General features: G+C 46.7%; 1 protein-coding gene across 3 annotated transcripts in view; it reads left to right on the top strand.

Moving 5' to 3' along the window:
- PDPR (pyruvate dehydrogenase phosphatase regulatory subunit) overlaps positions 1-16,809 on the top strand; it is a 37,941-nt gene that overhangs the window by 8,732 nt on the left and 12,400 nt on the right. For 2 of the 3 annotated variants that reach the window (XR_003965081.1, XM_030297753.1), the window contains exons 4-15: positions 5,104-5,185; positions 5,282-5,445; positions 6,117-6,238; positions 7,054-7,171; positions 7,902-8,051; positions 9,125-9,317; positions 11,004-11,128; positions 12,966-13,121; positions 13,317-13,450; positions 14,081-14,229; positions 14,722-14,834; positions 15,913-16,007. Coding sequence is in view for 2 of the 3 variants with exons in the window: in XM_030297753.1 (XP_030153613.1) it covers positions 5,104-5,185; positions 5,282-5,445; positions 6,117-6,238; positions 7,054-7,171; positions 7,902-8,051; positions 9,125-9,317; positions 11,004-11,128; positions 12,966-13,121; positions 13,317-13,450; positions 14,081-14,229; positions 14,722-14,834; positions 15,913-16,007 (1,601 nt within the window). In the remaining variant the exon portion in view is untranslated. The remainder of the gene's footprint in view (positions 1-5,103; positions 5,186-5,281; positions 5,446-6,116; positions 6,239-7,053; positions 7,172-7,901; positions 8,052-9,124; positions 9,318-11,003; positions 11,129-12,965; positions 13,122-13,316; positions 13,451-14,080; positions 14,230-14,721; positions 14,835-15,912; positions 16,008-16,809) is intronic. The other variant, XM_030297755.1, reaches the window with a different exon arrangement.

The raw sequence follows: 16,809 nt of genomic DNA, 5'->3' as shown, positions 1-16,809 counted from the left end.
AGGACGGTAGCTCGATCTGTGTGCCAGCTGAGGTGGCTCTGCCATGTGGTCACGGGGTACGCACGGCCTGTGGCTCACTTTGCCGGCCAACTGGAAATTATGTGGCGTATGACACAGTTTTCACTGGGGAAGGTGAGATTATGATCATTAGAGATTCTGACGACAGACTACGGTTTTATAGCTTTCCCTTTCATATAATTCGCACTCTGGTGAAGTGTGACGTTGTTGGTCAGTTCTGGGTTAAGACGAGCGTCCTGTAACAGGATTGGGTGGATGGGGCAGTGGAGAAGGGGAGATGCCAGGAGAGGAGCTACAGGCAGGCAGGCAGGAAGAGGCTGTACGTGCTTGGGCACGTGAGCAGGGTTCCCCGGCCGGCCCTGCGCTGGCCCAGCGCTGAGAGCGGGCGCCTCAGCCGCCTCACCCTGGTCCCTGCCCGGTAGATGAGCCCGACTCCCATGGTGTCCTCGCTCTCGGCCAGGCTTGCTTTTGAGAGGCGAGGACTCGCGAGTGAAGATGGTAAACGTGCGTGGCGCCTGCCGCTGCACCGTCTCTGGCTTCTGTTAGGGAAGATGCGGGATACGTGCAGGACAGGCGGGAAGAGTCCCTCTGGGTTGGATTTCACTTGATGGCAACCGGTACTTGAATCGGGTATCTACCAGGGATTGAGTCAGCAGAGGGTCCGTGTAATGGGCCCAGCGCCAGAACTGCTGACTTCCGGTCCACCGGTTCAGTTCCTCGTGCTTTGCCGGGCCTTGTGGTGCTCAGCTGGTTGGGTGCTAGAGGAATCAGGTTCTAGGCGTCTTTTCCATAAGGTAAAACAATTTCAGTTGAGTTTTGGGTCACCACGAAACCCTTATTAGGTCCTGTATCCCCTTGATGCTTGTGGGACAGCACGGAAGTCAGGCAAGGGAGAGTCTGGGGATCAGTCAATCTGTCACCCCCAGTGCAGTTTAGCGGTGCTGCAGTGAAAGGTGACTTGGGGTACCCCGATGGAAAATTCTGTTACCCGGCAGAATGCGCAGGTGTGTGCTACTTGGATCGCTGCCAGTCAGTGGGCTGGTTTTGAGACATTAAATGAAGACGAGTGACCTGTGTACAACCTGGACTTCACGATTAGGATACTACATGCTAATCTTCTGAAAATAGTTCATTTACATGAGGGGTATGTTCCCTACTTAAATATTCTGACACATCAGTACTTCATGCAGTGCCTGTTCCAGACCATGTAGCCCACGCGGATCTTTTTCTCCAAATTTTGCCTTACCTTTGTCGGTGCTGTTTATTTAACGGTTTATCATATGCTCTTTGTCCCATCTTTTTATTGGGGATTATTTCTCCACTCTGTGTCACTTTCTTGTTCGTCAAATACAGAAATATTTTTAAATATATTTTTAAACATTTATTAATTTTTGAGAGACAGAGTACAAGCGGGGGTGGGGGGGGGGCGCAGAGAGAGAGGGAGACACAGAATCCAAAGCGGCTCCAGGCTCTGAGCTGTCAGCACAGAGCCCGATGCGGGTTTTGAACTCATGAACCATGAGATCATGACCTGAGCCAAAGTCAGAGCTTAACTGATTGAGCCACCCCGGCGCCCCCAGAAACATTCTTAATAATAGTTAAATGAGGGGTGCCTGGGTGGCTCAGTCGGTTAAGCGTCTGACTTCGGCTCAGGTCACGATCTTGCGGTCCGTGAGTTCGAGCCCTGCGTCGGGCTCTGTGCTGACTGCTCAGAGCCTGGAGCCTGTTTCAGATTCTGTGTCTCTTTCTCTCTCTGACCCTCCCCCGTTCATGCTCTGTCTCTCTCTGTCTCAAGAATAAAAAAAAATAGGGGCGCCTGGGTGGCGCAGTCGGCTAAGCGTCCGACTTCAGCCAGGTCACGATCTCGCGGTCCGTGAGTTCGAGCCCCGCGTCAGGCTCTGGGCTGATGACTCAGAGCCTGGAGTCTGTTTCAGATTCTGTGTCTCCCTCTCTCTCTGCCCCTCCCCCGTTCATGCTCTGTCTCTCTCTGTCCCAAAAATAAATAAACGTTGGAAAAAAAAAAAAAATTAAAAAAAAAAAAAAAAAAATAAAAAAAAATAAAATAAAAACGTTAAAAAAAGTAATAGTTAAATAAACGTGTTTTATTGAGTGCTCTTCAAATCAGCTCATATAAATAACTCGTCGTCTTTGTTTATACCTGCAGAGGAATGTGCCATAGTATGTGTTGGTTTGTTTATCCATTTTCCCATTACCTGACGTTTATAGTTTCATCTTCTTTTTTCACTCTTTTTTTTAATGTTTATTTTGAGATAGAAATAGAGCATGAGTGGGGAAGGAGCAGAAAGGAGGGGGGACACAGAATCCAAAGCAGACTCCAGGCTCTGAGCTATCAGCACAGAGCCCAATCCAGGGCTCGAACCCACGAACCGCAAGATCATGACCTGAGCCAAAGTGAGACACTTACCGGCTGAGACACCCAGGCACCCCATAGTTTCCTCTTTTTTTTTTTTGTTCTAAATAATGATGCAGTAAAGATCCTTGTCAGTATATCTTTGTTTTCTCTTGTTATTTCTAATGGATAGATTTCTAAAAGGTGGATAATTTGAGCAAAGAGTGTGTGTATTTTAAACTCTGCTAGGTATTGCCAGATCATCCTCTGAAAGGGCCACCCTCTCACCATAAGTGTTTGAGAGCAGTTATATCTTTTTAGTCTTTCAACGTTGGGTATTATTTTTTATATTATTTTGTTCTCAAGTAACCTCTGTGCCTAACATGGGGCTCCAACTCATGACCCGGAGATCAAGAGTTGCCGGCTCTACCCGCTGAGCCAGCTAGGCGCCCAACATCGGGTATTATTCTTTTTGCTAATCTGAGAGATGGAAGAAGTTATCAGATCCTAATTTGCATCTCTTTCTTTTAAACTTTATTTTGTGGGTTTATTGGCTATTTATATTTCTTTTCTAACTCGTCTTTTAATATTAGATGTATACTTTGTTCTTACTGAATGTAAGAGTTCTATTTTATGGCTTCACACCTGTGACAGGAAATTTTGTGTCAGAAAGCTCTAGACCAAACTTTAAAAGTCCTCTGTGGGAAAACAACAGACCATTAATCTTGTTAACAGGTGATATGTTGTTATCACAGGTGGTTCTGTTGGGAAGAGCACAATTTGACATCATGTGTGAAATGCGATGTGTTGTGTAGCTTTGTATACAGTGACAATCTCCTCCCATGTGGGATCTTTGGTAGTAAGTAGGAAGTGACTGCTGAACCCTTTGCAGTGAGATTCAGAGTGTGATGAGCCAGTGAATTACTGGCCAGGATCACTGCACTGGTCTGGTGTAGCTACAGTTTTTATTTTTTATTAAAAAAAATTTTTTTAATGTTTATTTTTGAAAGACAAAGTATGAGCAGGGCGGGGAGGGGGGGTAGGAGAGGGGGACAGAGGATCCGAAGCAGGCTCTGCTCATGACCTGAGCCAAAGTCGGATGCTTAACTGATGGAGCCACTGAGGCTCCCCTAGCTATAGTTTTTAAAAGCCATTCTCTGAGGGGCGCCTGGGTGGCGCAGTCGGTTAAGCGTCCGACTTCAGCCAGGTCACGATCTCGCGGTCCGTGAGTTCGAGCCCCGCGTCGGGCTCTGGGCTGATGGCTCAGAGCCTGGAGCCTGTTTCCGATTCTGTGTCTCCCTCTCTCTCTGCCCCTCCCCCGTTCATGCTCTGTCTCTCTCTGTCCCAAAAATAAATAAACGTTGAAAAAAAAAAATTTAAAAGCCATTCTCTGAAATTTCAGTTCTCCAAACTTAGACATTCTTGTCATTTCAGGGAAGGACATATTTATCTGATGGTTTCAAAAGAGATGAGGAAAATATTTAAATGATCCTCTTGTAGTGCCTTTTTAAAAGATAGCTGAGGCATGCCTGGGTGGCTCAGTTAAGCATCCAACTTGGGCTCAGGTAATGATCTCACAGTTTGTGAGATCTCACAGTGGGTTCGAGCCCTACATTGGGCTCTGTGCTGACAGCTCAGAGCCTACAGCCTACTTGGATTCTGTGTCTCTGTCTCTTTCTGCCCCTCCCCTGCTCATGCTGTCTCTTTCTGTCAACAATAAATAAACATTTAAAAAATTAAAAAAAAAACAAAATGGTAGCTGATTCAGTTTTTTCATCGTTAGAACTGAGAGTCATTGCACATTAGGGGGGTCGTCACTGACCAAAGCATGATCACGGGTGTGTCATATATGTTGACTGCAAAGAGCAGGAATCAACTCTGGCCAGCGTGGGCAAAAGGAGTTTGTTGGAAGGCCCTCGGAGCCAGTGAGTTGGCAGGAGGCTGCCGGCTGGAGCAGGCAACGTGGAGGCCAGGCCGTGGGGAACCCACAACAGGTAGCCCCTCAACTGAAACAGGGCCGGTCTGGCCAGGACGCTGCTGCTTCCGAGATGACTGGCCTCCAGCCATTCACCCACTTGCTCCAGACCCAGTATCCCAGGGGGTCTGATTGGCTGAACTTTGGCCACATGCCCATTGGCTCTGCTAGGGAAGGAAAGGGTGGGTGTAGCTCCTGGGTGCCCATGTTGTGAGTGGCCTGCATTTGGGGCCATACTCCCACCTAAACCACGAGGAGAAAGCCTAAAAAGACCAAAGAAAGAGGTGGGTTCTGGGGGTACATTCCCCTCCCAAAGGCTTTGTAGCAACAGTTATGTCTCATTTTGACTTTAAGAGTGATTATTTAAAGGGGCACCTGCGTGGCTCAGTCAGTTAAGCATCCAACGTTGGCTTAGGTCATGATCTCACGGTTTATGAGTTCGAGCACCACCTCTGGCTCTGTGCTGACAGCTCAGAGCCTGGAGCCTGCTTCAGATTCTGTCTCCCTCTTTCTTTGTCCCTCCCCCACTCATGCTCTGTCTCTCTCTCCCAAAAATAAACAAACATTAAAAAAAATAGAGTGATTACTTAAGATGTACATTAAAATCCTACTCACTCCTCCCCAAACCCCAGCTGAGTATGTTTGGATGGGGCTATGCCAGGGCCGCTCACGGGTCTTCTAACCTGTTACCTAGTGGGCTCGCCCACCTGATCCCTGTAGCTGGCCTGGTCTGCTCAGTCTGGGCTGGTTTTCCTTCCAGGTTACATAAGGACAGGCTCCATCTTTCTGGCCCAAACTCAGGACCGGCTCATCTCCCTGAAGCGTATCAACTCCAGGCTGAAGTATGTATGAGACTAGAAGCCTGTCCTGACACTCCTGTCAGACTGACCTCTGCCAGAGGGCCATGCATGTCATTGTCCCCTTGTGTTCTGTGGCAGTGTCATAGGCATCCCTTCTGAGATCATCTCCCCCAAGAAAGTGGCCGAACTTCACCCTCTCCTAAACGTGCACGACCTGGTGGGGGCCATGCATGTTCCCGAGGATGCGGTGGTGTCCTCTGCTGATGTGGCTCTTGCCCTGGCAAGTGCTGCCTCCCAAAATGGTAAGCATGTTTCTGGGTGAGGAGGAAAGAGGTCATGTAAGAAGGTGTCTCCCAATCGGCAGTGACCCCAACTCGGCTTCCATATTTGAACACTGGCTCTTAGAATGTTTGTTTGAATATCCTCTCTTAAGTTAATAAGTGTTTTTCCTCACGGCCACGTTTTTCTTATTAAAGTTCTAAGGAACTGCTTTTTAGTAATGACCGTAAGTTCAAACTTAGGGGAATTCCCCCCCCATAGAACGTGAGACGCTCCAAGGGCAGAAGACCTGGTGGGGACTGAGTCCGAAAGCTGGTCATGTCCTGGGTTTGGAATGAATGAGGGGAAGACTAAGTAGTGTCCATGGTGTTCTGCACTTTGGATGAACTGATTCATGGTGTGGGTGGATTTGGATTTAAGACGCCCTATTTAACCTTCTTCTCCCCTCCCCCTTTTATGGTTCCTAGAATTGAATTGTGTACTAAAGTGACCTGCTGTTTTCAGTCACGGAAGAGGCCCATGGACACTGCCCCAGGATGTGGTTCCTGGAAGTTTTTGTGTTTTTAAATTAAAGCATTGACCTGGCTTTTTCATCATTTCTTACGGGTTTAGAATCTGCTGCAGAATCTGCTGCTGCCTTAATTCTGGGCCATCCGAAGATGGTTGCACTGCCTCTTTCTTTACCTTGGAACAGGTGTGCAGATCTATGACCGTACAAGCGTGCTTCATGTAATGGTCAAAAAAGGCCAAGTAACCGGCGTGGAGACCGATAAAGGACAGATTGAGTGCCAGTATTTTGTCAACTGTGCTGGTCAGGTAGGTTAGCAACAACACTGGGTCACTGATCTAAAACAACAGTCACTGCTGGGATTTGGGGCGTGAAGACGTAAGGTTAATAGTGTGACGGACTAAGCAGGTGTCAGGGACCACCTATTCCTTGTTTGGACTAGAAACCTCAGAATTCTTGTGCGCTCCATCAGAAGCCTGTAGCTAGTCCTCAAGGAAAAGCACCGTCGTGACCTTTTCCTTCCTCCACCCTGGGTTAATGCGTGCTCTCCTGGCCAGGAAGGCCACAAAAACAGTTGGGCATTGACACATCCTCGTTGTTGGGTCTTCCTGTGGTATTTCATTTTTTTCTACAACCTAGCACATAAGTGTTAGGCTATCTTTTGTGTCAGGAGCCTGGATTCAGTTCAGAGCACTAAGCTGCTTCTACTTTTAAGGCATATTGGTGCCTTGCCTTCCACTCGACAATCTTCAGGTGACCTACGGGTACTTTTTGCCTCATGAAGATCACATATGATGGTATTCGGGGTTTGTAGTCGAGGTCAGGCATTTTGTTCGAAGGGCCTCGCTTGCCCCCCACGAGCTCCTAAGTCTGTCGTTCTTTGGTATAAGAATAATGGTTATGGTTAAAAAAAAAAGAAGCATGGTTATGGTTTAACAAGCCTGGTGCTGCTCCCCCCATGAACTGAGCTAAATAAAGCAGGCTGCAGTGTGGCTTCCCGCCCCAGACGTTGGGACAAGAGCACACATAGGCCACTTGAATTAAACTCTTTTCAAGCGGCTGAACTTGCTCATTTGTCTTTCTGTTCCTCTTCCCACCCACAAATCAATCCGTCCGTTTGTAGTGGGCATACGAGCTGGGTCTGTCCAACGAGGAGCCGGTTAGTATCCCGTTACATGCCTGCGAACACTTCTACCTTCTGACTCGCCCCTTGGAGACCCCTCTGCAGAGCAACACACCAAGTGAGGACTTAAGCTTTGTCTTTAATCTCATTTCCTTGCCACTGTTCTGTCCTCTGAAAAGGAACACTTTGTGCTAAGGACAGACTCTGCCTGAGAGAGCCTTGTCTTTTCTGAAGCATGTTACAGGGAGGCGGACCCAATCCTAACTTTCCCGTAAGAGCTCCTTACGAAAGGATGGATAAAATGGGCATTCCGCTGAAGCCGTGTTTTGGTTTGTTAGTTTTGTAAGCTAATTGCATTCCCAGACAGAGGTCCAAATTGAGAATATTTGGAATATAACCTGGAGTTTTTGACTTGAATGGCATACGTTGTAGAGAGCTTATAGGTAAGCTACAGAGTCAGGTTGCTCAGGGACCCCAAGCACCACAGGAAAGGGCCGGACGTCACGTGGCAGGTCTCAACCCCTAGAATGAGCTCGCCGTACCCCCCTTCTGCTAGGCTTTCACGGTCACTACAGCAGTTCCATAGTCTGGTTGTGAGGACTAGACAGAGCTTCTAGGGAACTAAGCAGGTCAGGGATAGAGAAATAGTCTCCACTGTAACCTGAGAGGAGGATCCTCCCCCGTCACCTTGAAAGCTCTGTGTTCACTGGATGCTCTTCGCCAACAGAGCCAGTAGGCGTTTTTGTTCTGCTTTTTTCTGTCCCTTTAGAAAGCTGGCTTGCCTCTAAACCTTGCTTTGCCCTTCTATCCACCCCACCCCCGACTCCCTTGTCATTTCTCTTCCTCAGCTGTTGTGGATGCTGATGGAAGAATTTATATCCGGAACTGGCAGGGTGGCATCTTGTCTGGGGGCTTTGAGAAGAACCCGAAGCCAATATTTACTGAGGGCAAGAACCAGCTGGAAATTCAGAATCTGCAGGAAGACTGGGATCACTTTGGTGTGTGAGCTACAGGATAACTATAATGCCCTGTGTTTGTGTAAGATGCTATCTTTTTGAAAGCATTTTCAAGAAGAGATTCTTCTTTGATCTTTGTAACAGCCCCATGAGGTGCTTTCAGAAGGCAGTCCACAGGGTCTGCCTGGTCTAAGGCTGCGGTCACTGGGTACTGGATTCGGGGGATGAAAATCTTGGTTAGGGGACCCCAGGCTTATTACTTAACTAAAATCATTGCTGAAATTCTAGGCTAGGAGGAAACCCTTTGTGTAGGACTGCATGTAAGACTGAAGACGTTTTTAGAAAGCAGAATTGTTTTGTTAATACAGTCTTTTACTCGGTTTTTGTTTTTATTGAAGAACTGACCTACAGTACTGTATTAGTTCCACGTTTGCCTCACAGTGATTCGATATTTATGTTCTACTCAGTTTTGTAATAATTTTATTTACTGGATAGTTAATAAAGGCCCACGTTTCCAAATTCAAAAGATAAGAAACTGTCTATAATGAAGAGTTTGCCTCCCAACCCTTGATGGACCTTTTAAAAAATAAACTTTTTATTCTGAGGGATTTTAGACTCTCAGAAGTGGAGAGCATAGTATACAGAACCTTCTGTGTACCCACCAGCCAGCTTTAGTCTGGCTTCATTTCTTACCACTGTCCCATATGATGGACTTATTTTCAAACAGGCCAAGGTCCTGTCTTCTGCAGCTTTTCCAACTGTGGAAATCCTTGCCTTTATCCTATGTCTCCTCGAGTGTCACTGAAGAGCTTTCCACAAACAGCAATCCCTTGGAGATCTTATCTGTAGTCACATGTATTGTGTGCCCTTCCATAGCTCCTGGCCTTTGCAAAGAAGTGTCCTTTTTCTTAGTCTTTATGCCACGCGCTTTGTAGGTGTGTCCATTAATTACACCAGGGTTTCTACTTTCTGATCTAGGGCCCATTTGGCTCTTCTGAGAAAACCCCTTTCAAGTGATTTTCTGAAAGGAGAGGGAGTAGGAAAGTATAAGGAGTTGGAAGTCTTTGAATTCCCTAAAGCTGAGGACTCTATTTGGGTTTGTTTTTATGGCTCAGAGCCCCTGCTGAGTTCCCTCCTGCGTCGGATGCCAGAACTGGAGACTCTGGAGATCATGAAGTTGGTCAACTGCCCCGAGACCTTCACCCCAGACATGAGGTGCATCATGGGCGAGTCTCCGGCAGTGCAGGGCTACTACGTCCTGGTGGGAATGAACTCTGCTGGCCTGTCGTTTGCAGGAGGGGCTGGAAGGTCAGTCTCTCTTGATTAGACTCTGCTTGCTGGGCTCTGCTGTGCTTCCCAGAGTTACTTGTTACTAATATGGTGTGTAATGTGTGTATATAATCCAGTGTGTTGATAGTAAGGAGGAGATACACCTCATTTGGGAGTTGTCCCCTTCGAAGTAATCACTGTGGGATATTCTAGCAGTGTCACTGTGCACAGGGTTTCAGTAACTCTTTTTGGAATTAGTCACGGAGCCTGTGGGATGTACTTTTCAGCTGTTTTGATCCTTTTGAGTGTGCATTTGAGTTTGTAAACAGTAAGTATGGTGAGTGACACAGACGATCATGTTGAGTAGTACAAGTTTTCTTTAAAAATTACATATTGATTATGGGGCACCTCTGTGGCTCGGTTGCTTGAGCTGCCGACTCTTGACTTTGGCTCAGGTCATGATCTCAAGGTTCGTGAGTTCAAGCCCCACATTGGGCTCTGCACTGACAGTGTGGAGCCTGCTTGGGATTCTTTCTCCCTTCCTCTCTGTTCTCTCTCAAAATAAACAAATAAACATGTATGTGTATATGTAATAAAAAAATCACATACTGATTAAACAAGCCAGCCAGAAAGGACGAATACTGTGTGCAGTACCGTTCATGAAGACAGACAGTATCACAGTGGTTGCCAAGGCTGTGGACGGGAATGGAGAGGGACTGCTTCTCAGGTGGATGGAGTTTCAGTTTGGGAAGATGAAGAGTTCTGGGGGTGGATGGTTGTGATGGTTACACAGCAGTGTCAGTGTACTTAATGCCACTGAACCTCACAATTAGAAATGACTGAGATGGTTGATTTTATGTTCTTTGTATTTTGCCACAATTAAAAGTTACTTTTTTTATCAATGAGGCAACTTTTTTTTTTTTTTTTTTTTAAGTTTACCGAGAGACTGGTGGGAGAGGGGCAGAGAGACAGGGAGAGAGAGAATCCCAAGCAGGTTCGCCACTATTAGTGTGGAGCCCGACACGTGGCTCAAACCACAAACCATGAGATCATGACCTGAACCGACTGAAAAGAGTCAGAAGCTTAACCAACCGAGCCACCCAGGCACCCTGAGGCCACTTTGTTTTTTAATTAAAAAAATTTTTTTTAATGTTTATTTTTGAGAGAGAGAGACAGAGTGTGAGTGGGCAAGGGGTAGAGAGAGAGGGAGACATAGAATCCGAAGCAGGCTCTAGGCTGCAAGCTGTCAGCACAGAGCCCGATGCGGGGCTTGAACTCACGAACTGTGTGGTCATGACCTGAGTCGAAGTCGGAAGCTTAACCAACTGAGGCCACTTTTCTTGAGTGACTTGTAGAATGGTTCTGAAAACAGTCATGGAAGAGGAGTTACCAAAAGCAGAGATATGATCAGATAGATGTATAACCTCCTGAAGGTTTTCCAGAAAAAGCCCATTGGATGTATGAATAGAGTATGTTTTTCATAGATGTCACTTATGTCTTAAAACACTTTCTAGGGAACCTTATCATTAGAACTAAGATTGTCATAGCAGATTTGAGAGCAGTAGATGGATCCGTGTTTGTTTCTTCAGAAAAATTAAGGAAATTGCCCAGAAGTTCTCAACCAGTCTGTGACAAGACAGGATGTTTGATTCTGTTGGTTCTTGTTTCCTAGTACAGTTAGGAGAGTATCCCATCTGAGGCCCAGCAACTTCCCCATCTAAACAGGTACCTCGCCGAATGGATGGTGCATGGTTATCCATCAGAAAGCATCTGGGAATTGGACTTGAAACGTTTTGGAGCCCTCCAGAGCAGCCGTACCTTTCTGCGCCACCGGGTCATGGAAGTCATGCGTGAGTAGAGCTTGATCCCATTTGCATCTAGTTGAAGGTGTCTTCTTGGGGGCTGTTGGATCATTCAGAGGAGCAGATCTTTCCCTCAGTTGTTTAAGAATTGCTTCAAGTTGGCCTCTCGAGTTTGACTGGTAGGGGGCCCATGTTGGGGCCTTAGGCCCCATGTGATATTTACATAACCATCTCTTTAGTATGTTGTCCTTTATTTATCTCTGGGAACAGGAAAGAAGAAAAGGACTTACAGGTGGTAATTGCCATCAGACTTCCCGCAGCAGCTTCTTGTATATTCCTAGCATTGTCTGCTTTCCACTTTGCTTGGAAAGCGCCCATGTCAGGTGAATGTTCTCTCTCCTCACTTGATCTTTGAGATTACAGTTTGCTTTCCAAGGCAGAGGATTTGGCTTGTTCTCAAAGCTTCAAGCTTCTCTGAGTGATTTTTGTCATAACTGTCACATGCTAGCAAGATAGGAAACTACTTCTCATATAAATACAAAACATACATTTCTGTTCTCCTCATTCCTACTTCTCTCCAGCTTCATTCTAACTTGTTACTCTACCTTACCTTTATTTTCTAGAGACAGGTTTTGTACCAAGAATTGAACCAAACCAGATTGTAATTTCATCTTCCTATACTGAGGAACTATTCTGAGACTTTGCCAAAATATATAGCTAGATACTTGGGGCATGTTTATGTTCACAGTTGAGTTTCTACATATGCTGTGACTGCCATCCTTTAACAATGAATTGTTGGTTTAATAGCAGGCGGTCCCGTTCACGGTGAGGCCTTTGAACGACCTTTAGCACCTGTGTATTCACTTTTAGCCTGTCGTAGAGAACTCTTACTGGTGGGAGACAACCCGGCAGCAGTATGGGTGGCCGCTAAGGTTATTTTTGGCAAATATTTTGGTTAAAATGTTGACTCGCCAGAAGTCTCAATTTCCCCAGCTATTTGTTACTTTAGAACCTGTGCAAATCATAATGGAGCTCGAGTTTCCCTGTGATGACCTGACACGCTGGGTAGCCTTCTCTGATTCTCATGTAATAGAAATGGGAGGCATGACAGGAAATGAGAAAAGGGTAAATAGAACCTAAAGTACCAGAGAAGACTGAAAAATTGTCGCAAGATAAGGCAACCAGCGTGGCTTCCTTCTCTTTAATTTCTCAGCCTCCTCCCCATTCTGATGTACCTCTTGTTTGGAATAGTTTGAGGTCAGCTCTTCTCTTTGGAAGGGACTAGAGATCACACTCTTTCTGGCTATTTTTACTTATTGCTGTTGCAGATTGGACATTAGGAGAAATGAATTGTGACCCTAGCTTTGTTATGTGAATAATGTGACTGGGACAGTACTGTGCAGCCACCAAATCAAGGTATGCTATGTTCCCTTTCACCTCAGAAACGGGTTAAATGTTAGAGAGGAAATGTGTCTAACAGTCCTGAGATCCCAGCAACACAGGCACTGTAAAGAAGCAAGTGCCATGTTTTCACACTCTGCTCCTCAGATACAGTCTTCGTCTCTGCTGTGGGACTTAGCAAGGTTTACAAGCATGACCTTTCTCCCATTGTTTCTGCCTACTAACTTGAAACAGTCATTGAGAACAGAGACTTGGAGTTGTTAACCTGACTCACGGCCCTGTAACTCTGTGGAAAGATCAGGGCAGCTCTTGCAACATCATTCTTTCTTCCGGAGCCTGCCTGTTATACTGGGAACTGTTTGCACATTAGGTCCCGTTAGCCTGGAAAGCATGCTCTTTTGAACAGGAGCGACTCCCGAATCTAGAGATGCTGTGTTCTCGGCTCGGTGGTTTGGGTTTGCAGAGACTGTTATTTCTGTTCTAGCTCTGCTGTATGATCTGAAGGTTCCCCGTTGGGACTTCCAGACCGGGAGGCAGTTACGCACATCTCCTCTCTATGACCGGCTGGACGCACAAGGAGCCAGGTGGATGGAAAAACATGGATTTGAGAGGCCGAAGTACTTCGTGCCACCAGACAAGGGTAAGAAGGCCCGTTCTCATGTTTATTCTTTTGTTGCCTTGAGAACTAATAAAACCCATTTTTAAATGTATTACAGTTAGAATGTGTTCCTGGAGGAATAAAGAAAAACCTGTCACACTATACTAATCCACACGGGGAGAGTCCTCAATATAAATGTCCTTTTCTCTTTTTCTTTTGTTGTTTGCCGGTCTGTAGACCTCCTGGCATTGGAGCAGAGCAAGACTTTCTATAAGCCAGACTGGTTTGACATTGTGGAGTCTGAAGTCAAGTGCTGTAAGGAAGCTGTGTGTGTCATTGACATGTCCTCTTTCACAAAGTTCGAAATAACAGTAAGTGCTTGAGAAACCCAAATAATAGATTAGAAACTTCTGAATATTTGTTGAATGTCTCCTTTTTTATCTGCCACTTCAAAACCAATTTTGTAAGACCTGTGGTATGTTTTAGTGTTTTACTAAACTGTAATACATTTTTCTGAAGTTTTAGCTCTTTGTTTCTGGGTTTTAATCTGCTTGTAGAGGCCCACTTACCATTAGAATCAAGAGCCAGTTGGGGCGCCTGGGTGGCTCAGTCACTTAAGCGTCCGACCTTGGCTCAGGTCATGATCTCGTGGTCTGTGAGTTTGAGCCCCGTGTCGGGCTCTGTGCTGACAGCTCAGAGCCTGGAACCTGCTTCGGATTCTGTGTCTCCCTCTCTTTCTGCCCCTCCCCCACTCATGCTGTCTTCTCTGTGTCTCAAAAATAAGTAAACAGTAAAAAGAAAACGAACAAAAACAACGAGCTTTCTTTGGAGCTTCTCACAGCGGAGTAAATCCGCAGATACTGTTGCTAAATCCGCAGATACTGTTGCAGTTGGGAACTGGCTAATTGAGTTGCCTCAGGGGGTCACACTGCTCGGCAGACTGTGTTACCAACCAGCTGTTCTTGTGCTCACTCTCTCTGCTTTCTTCCCTCCCCCTCCAGTCCACCGGGGACCAGGCATTGGAAATTCTTCAGTACCTCTTCTCCAATGACCTCGATGTACCCGTGGGCCACATTGTGCATACCGGCATGCTCAATGAGGGTGGAGGGTATGAAAACGACTGTAGCATAGCGCGGCTCAGCAAGCGCAGGTAAGGCTGGCTGCCGCCCTGCCCCCCACCCCCCAACCCCTGCGGTGCGCTGCCTCCTGGAGGTGTCCTCGCAGAGCAGAGCGTCAGGCTCACGGTCCGGGAAACCATGACCGTACTGAGGACGAGAAGACATTTCGGTAACTCCTGGCCAGTTCCTTAGCAATGCAGTGCAAATAGAAGCCACAGGGGAAAATGGGGAAGAAACATACCCGATTATATACAAATCGATGTGGAAATAACAGTCCCCCTACTGGGAAAAAGTGTTCTGGTGTGTCAGTAGGTCTGTATATCTTGGCACTAACAGGAAGCCGGGATCTTCGGTGCTTATGTGGTATATCCTAGAATTATGTGCCCCTGGCCTCCTCTGAAGGCGAAGAGGTCATTTGCCAGTATTCTGCTCATTCATTGGCTGCTTTGAAACGAGTTAACTTGACTGCTTCCTGATGCTTTTTCTGCTGCCTGGCTTACATTACTTTCCGGTCTCCCTTTCAGCTTCTTCATGATTTCCCCAACTGACCAGCAGGTCCACTGTTGGGCCTGGCTTAAGAAACACATGCCAGAAGACAGCAACCTGCTTCTGGAGGATGTCACCTGGAAATACACCGGTAAGCCGGCCCTCCAGGCTCAGCTGCACAAGAGGCCAGCCTGTCCAGATACGTCTTCTCCATCTGCCTTCTTTATAGCTGACATTCAGAAATGGGGGTCAGAGTGAGAAGCGTGCTGGAGGCGCCCTGGTCATAGAACACTGATCCCTGATATGTCCCTGCATTTTTGCAAGTGAGGGGTGAGTTGTGCTTCAGTCCGTTTGTCTTGTTTCCCGCTGTGCCCCCTCCAGCCAGGATGGAGGAGTGCAAATATTGGTTGAATGAGTGAAAATTACTTCGAAAATACATTTTTAAATCTACCTAAATATTGTTTTCTTCAAAATTTCTCAACTTTTTTTTAAGTGAGTGAATAATTTTTGAGGAGGACTTAATTTCCTGATGATCTACCTCTTCCTCAGCAGTCTTGTCAGGGAGCAGCCCCTTCCCTCACCTCCTCATTCCAGCTTTAATGCTTGCCTATCCCCCACTTCACTGCCCCTCTCCCCCAACATGTCCTCGTGGCCAGTTCATCACAGCAGCAGATCTGTTTGGCTGTTTGCTACCAGATTGGCAAACTACACAATCTTACTGAACCAAAGTTGTTTCCTAGCCCAAGAGGGTGTTTGGGGTATAATTTCCACAGGCTGCTGTGCCATGACGGAACCTGGGCTGGTTGGGCCGCTCTCACCATATAGCAACAGTGGGAGGAAGGAGGCGATGGGAACCGTGTGGGAGGTTTGTGGCCGGCCCTGGAAGTGGGCTCCTATCGCCCCGGCCAGGACGCGGTCTCACGTTCCCGGTCTAACCACAAAGGCGGCTATGGGTTGTTGTTTCCCCGTGTCCCCGGGAAGAGGAAACACGCTGGCCAGGCTGTCTCTGGCCAGCAGTCAGCAGTGCATGCATTTACCAGGCCTGTCAGGAGAGGTGTCTGCCTGACTTGGGGCACTCTGTGTCCATCCTGGGATTGCCTAAGCAGAGAGGCACTTTCGTGGGCTTATCACCCAGGCCTGGCCGTGAGAGAGCAAGTCCCAAACAGACTTTTCCCTTTGGCTCAGCGGTGTCTGGACTGGCCAGACATCTCTTGTTCTTTTCTGTTTAGCCCTCAATCTGATTGGCCCTCGAGCTGTGGATGTGCTGTCCGAGTTGTCCTATGCCCCTATGACTCCAGACCACTTCCCAAGTCTGTTCTGCAAGGTGGGTGCTAATTAAGTTCTAGTTTTTAAATGGACAGGGAATATTTCTTTTATAGGGATAGCAATTACACAGTTTTACTACAGCGTTAATGTCCACAGAGAGAGGGTGTTGGGGCTTTTATGGAGCAAATAAAATGGCTCAATAAATTCGTCCCTTTATTTTTCACCTTTCTAGGTCTCCTTATTTAATAAGCATTAGGATATCTTTGAAGTGGATTTAACTTCTCTGAATATCAGTCCTTTCTATTTACTGCTTTTTGTAGCAGTGGATTAAATGTGTAAATTAAAGGATTAGGACACTAACGCCAAAAATGCCAATTAAGGTCAGGTTCCTTCTCTCCATGCAGTGCTTCTCCTTTTCCATTCACAGAGTCACTTCTGTGTGTGTAGTATCTCCAGGTAAGAGATGTTCAGGTGAAGCGCTAAACAACTTACATAAGTTTCTTATATTTGGCAGCAGTAGCATCTCGGAACTGAGTAAAAGAAGTAGTAACAATACTGATAAGAGAGGTGCAAACAGACTAGTGTTTTGACAACCTGTAGCAAAACAGCTGTGGGGCAGCTACTGACTGATGGAGACTCTTTGAAGTTCAAACCTAAGCTGAGATCCACGTACTCATTGTACAGTGTCCCTTTTTCTCCGTGGCAGAGTGAAAGCAACAGAACAGTCTCACCGTTAGCCATCAGCAACCCTTCCCTGCATGGCCTTGGGTTCTGGAACGAATGATGCACTTATGTGAGCCTACAGGGTAGCAAGTTATGTTGGGCTTCCTGTGGGAACAGTTTGCTCCAGTGCCTTCTGG

Source organism: Lynx canadensis, chromosome E2 (genome assembly GCF_007474595.2).
Source record: "Lynx canadensis isolate LIC74 chromosome E2, mLynCan4.pri.v2, whole genome shotgun sequence".
Taxonomy (NCBI): domain Eukaryota; kingdom Metazoa; phylum Chordata; class Mammalia; order Carnivora; family Felidae; genus Lynx; species Lynx canadensis.
This window is presented reverse-complemented; position numbering and strand designations above follow the sequence as displayed.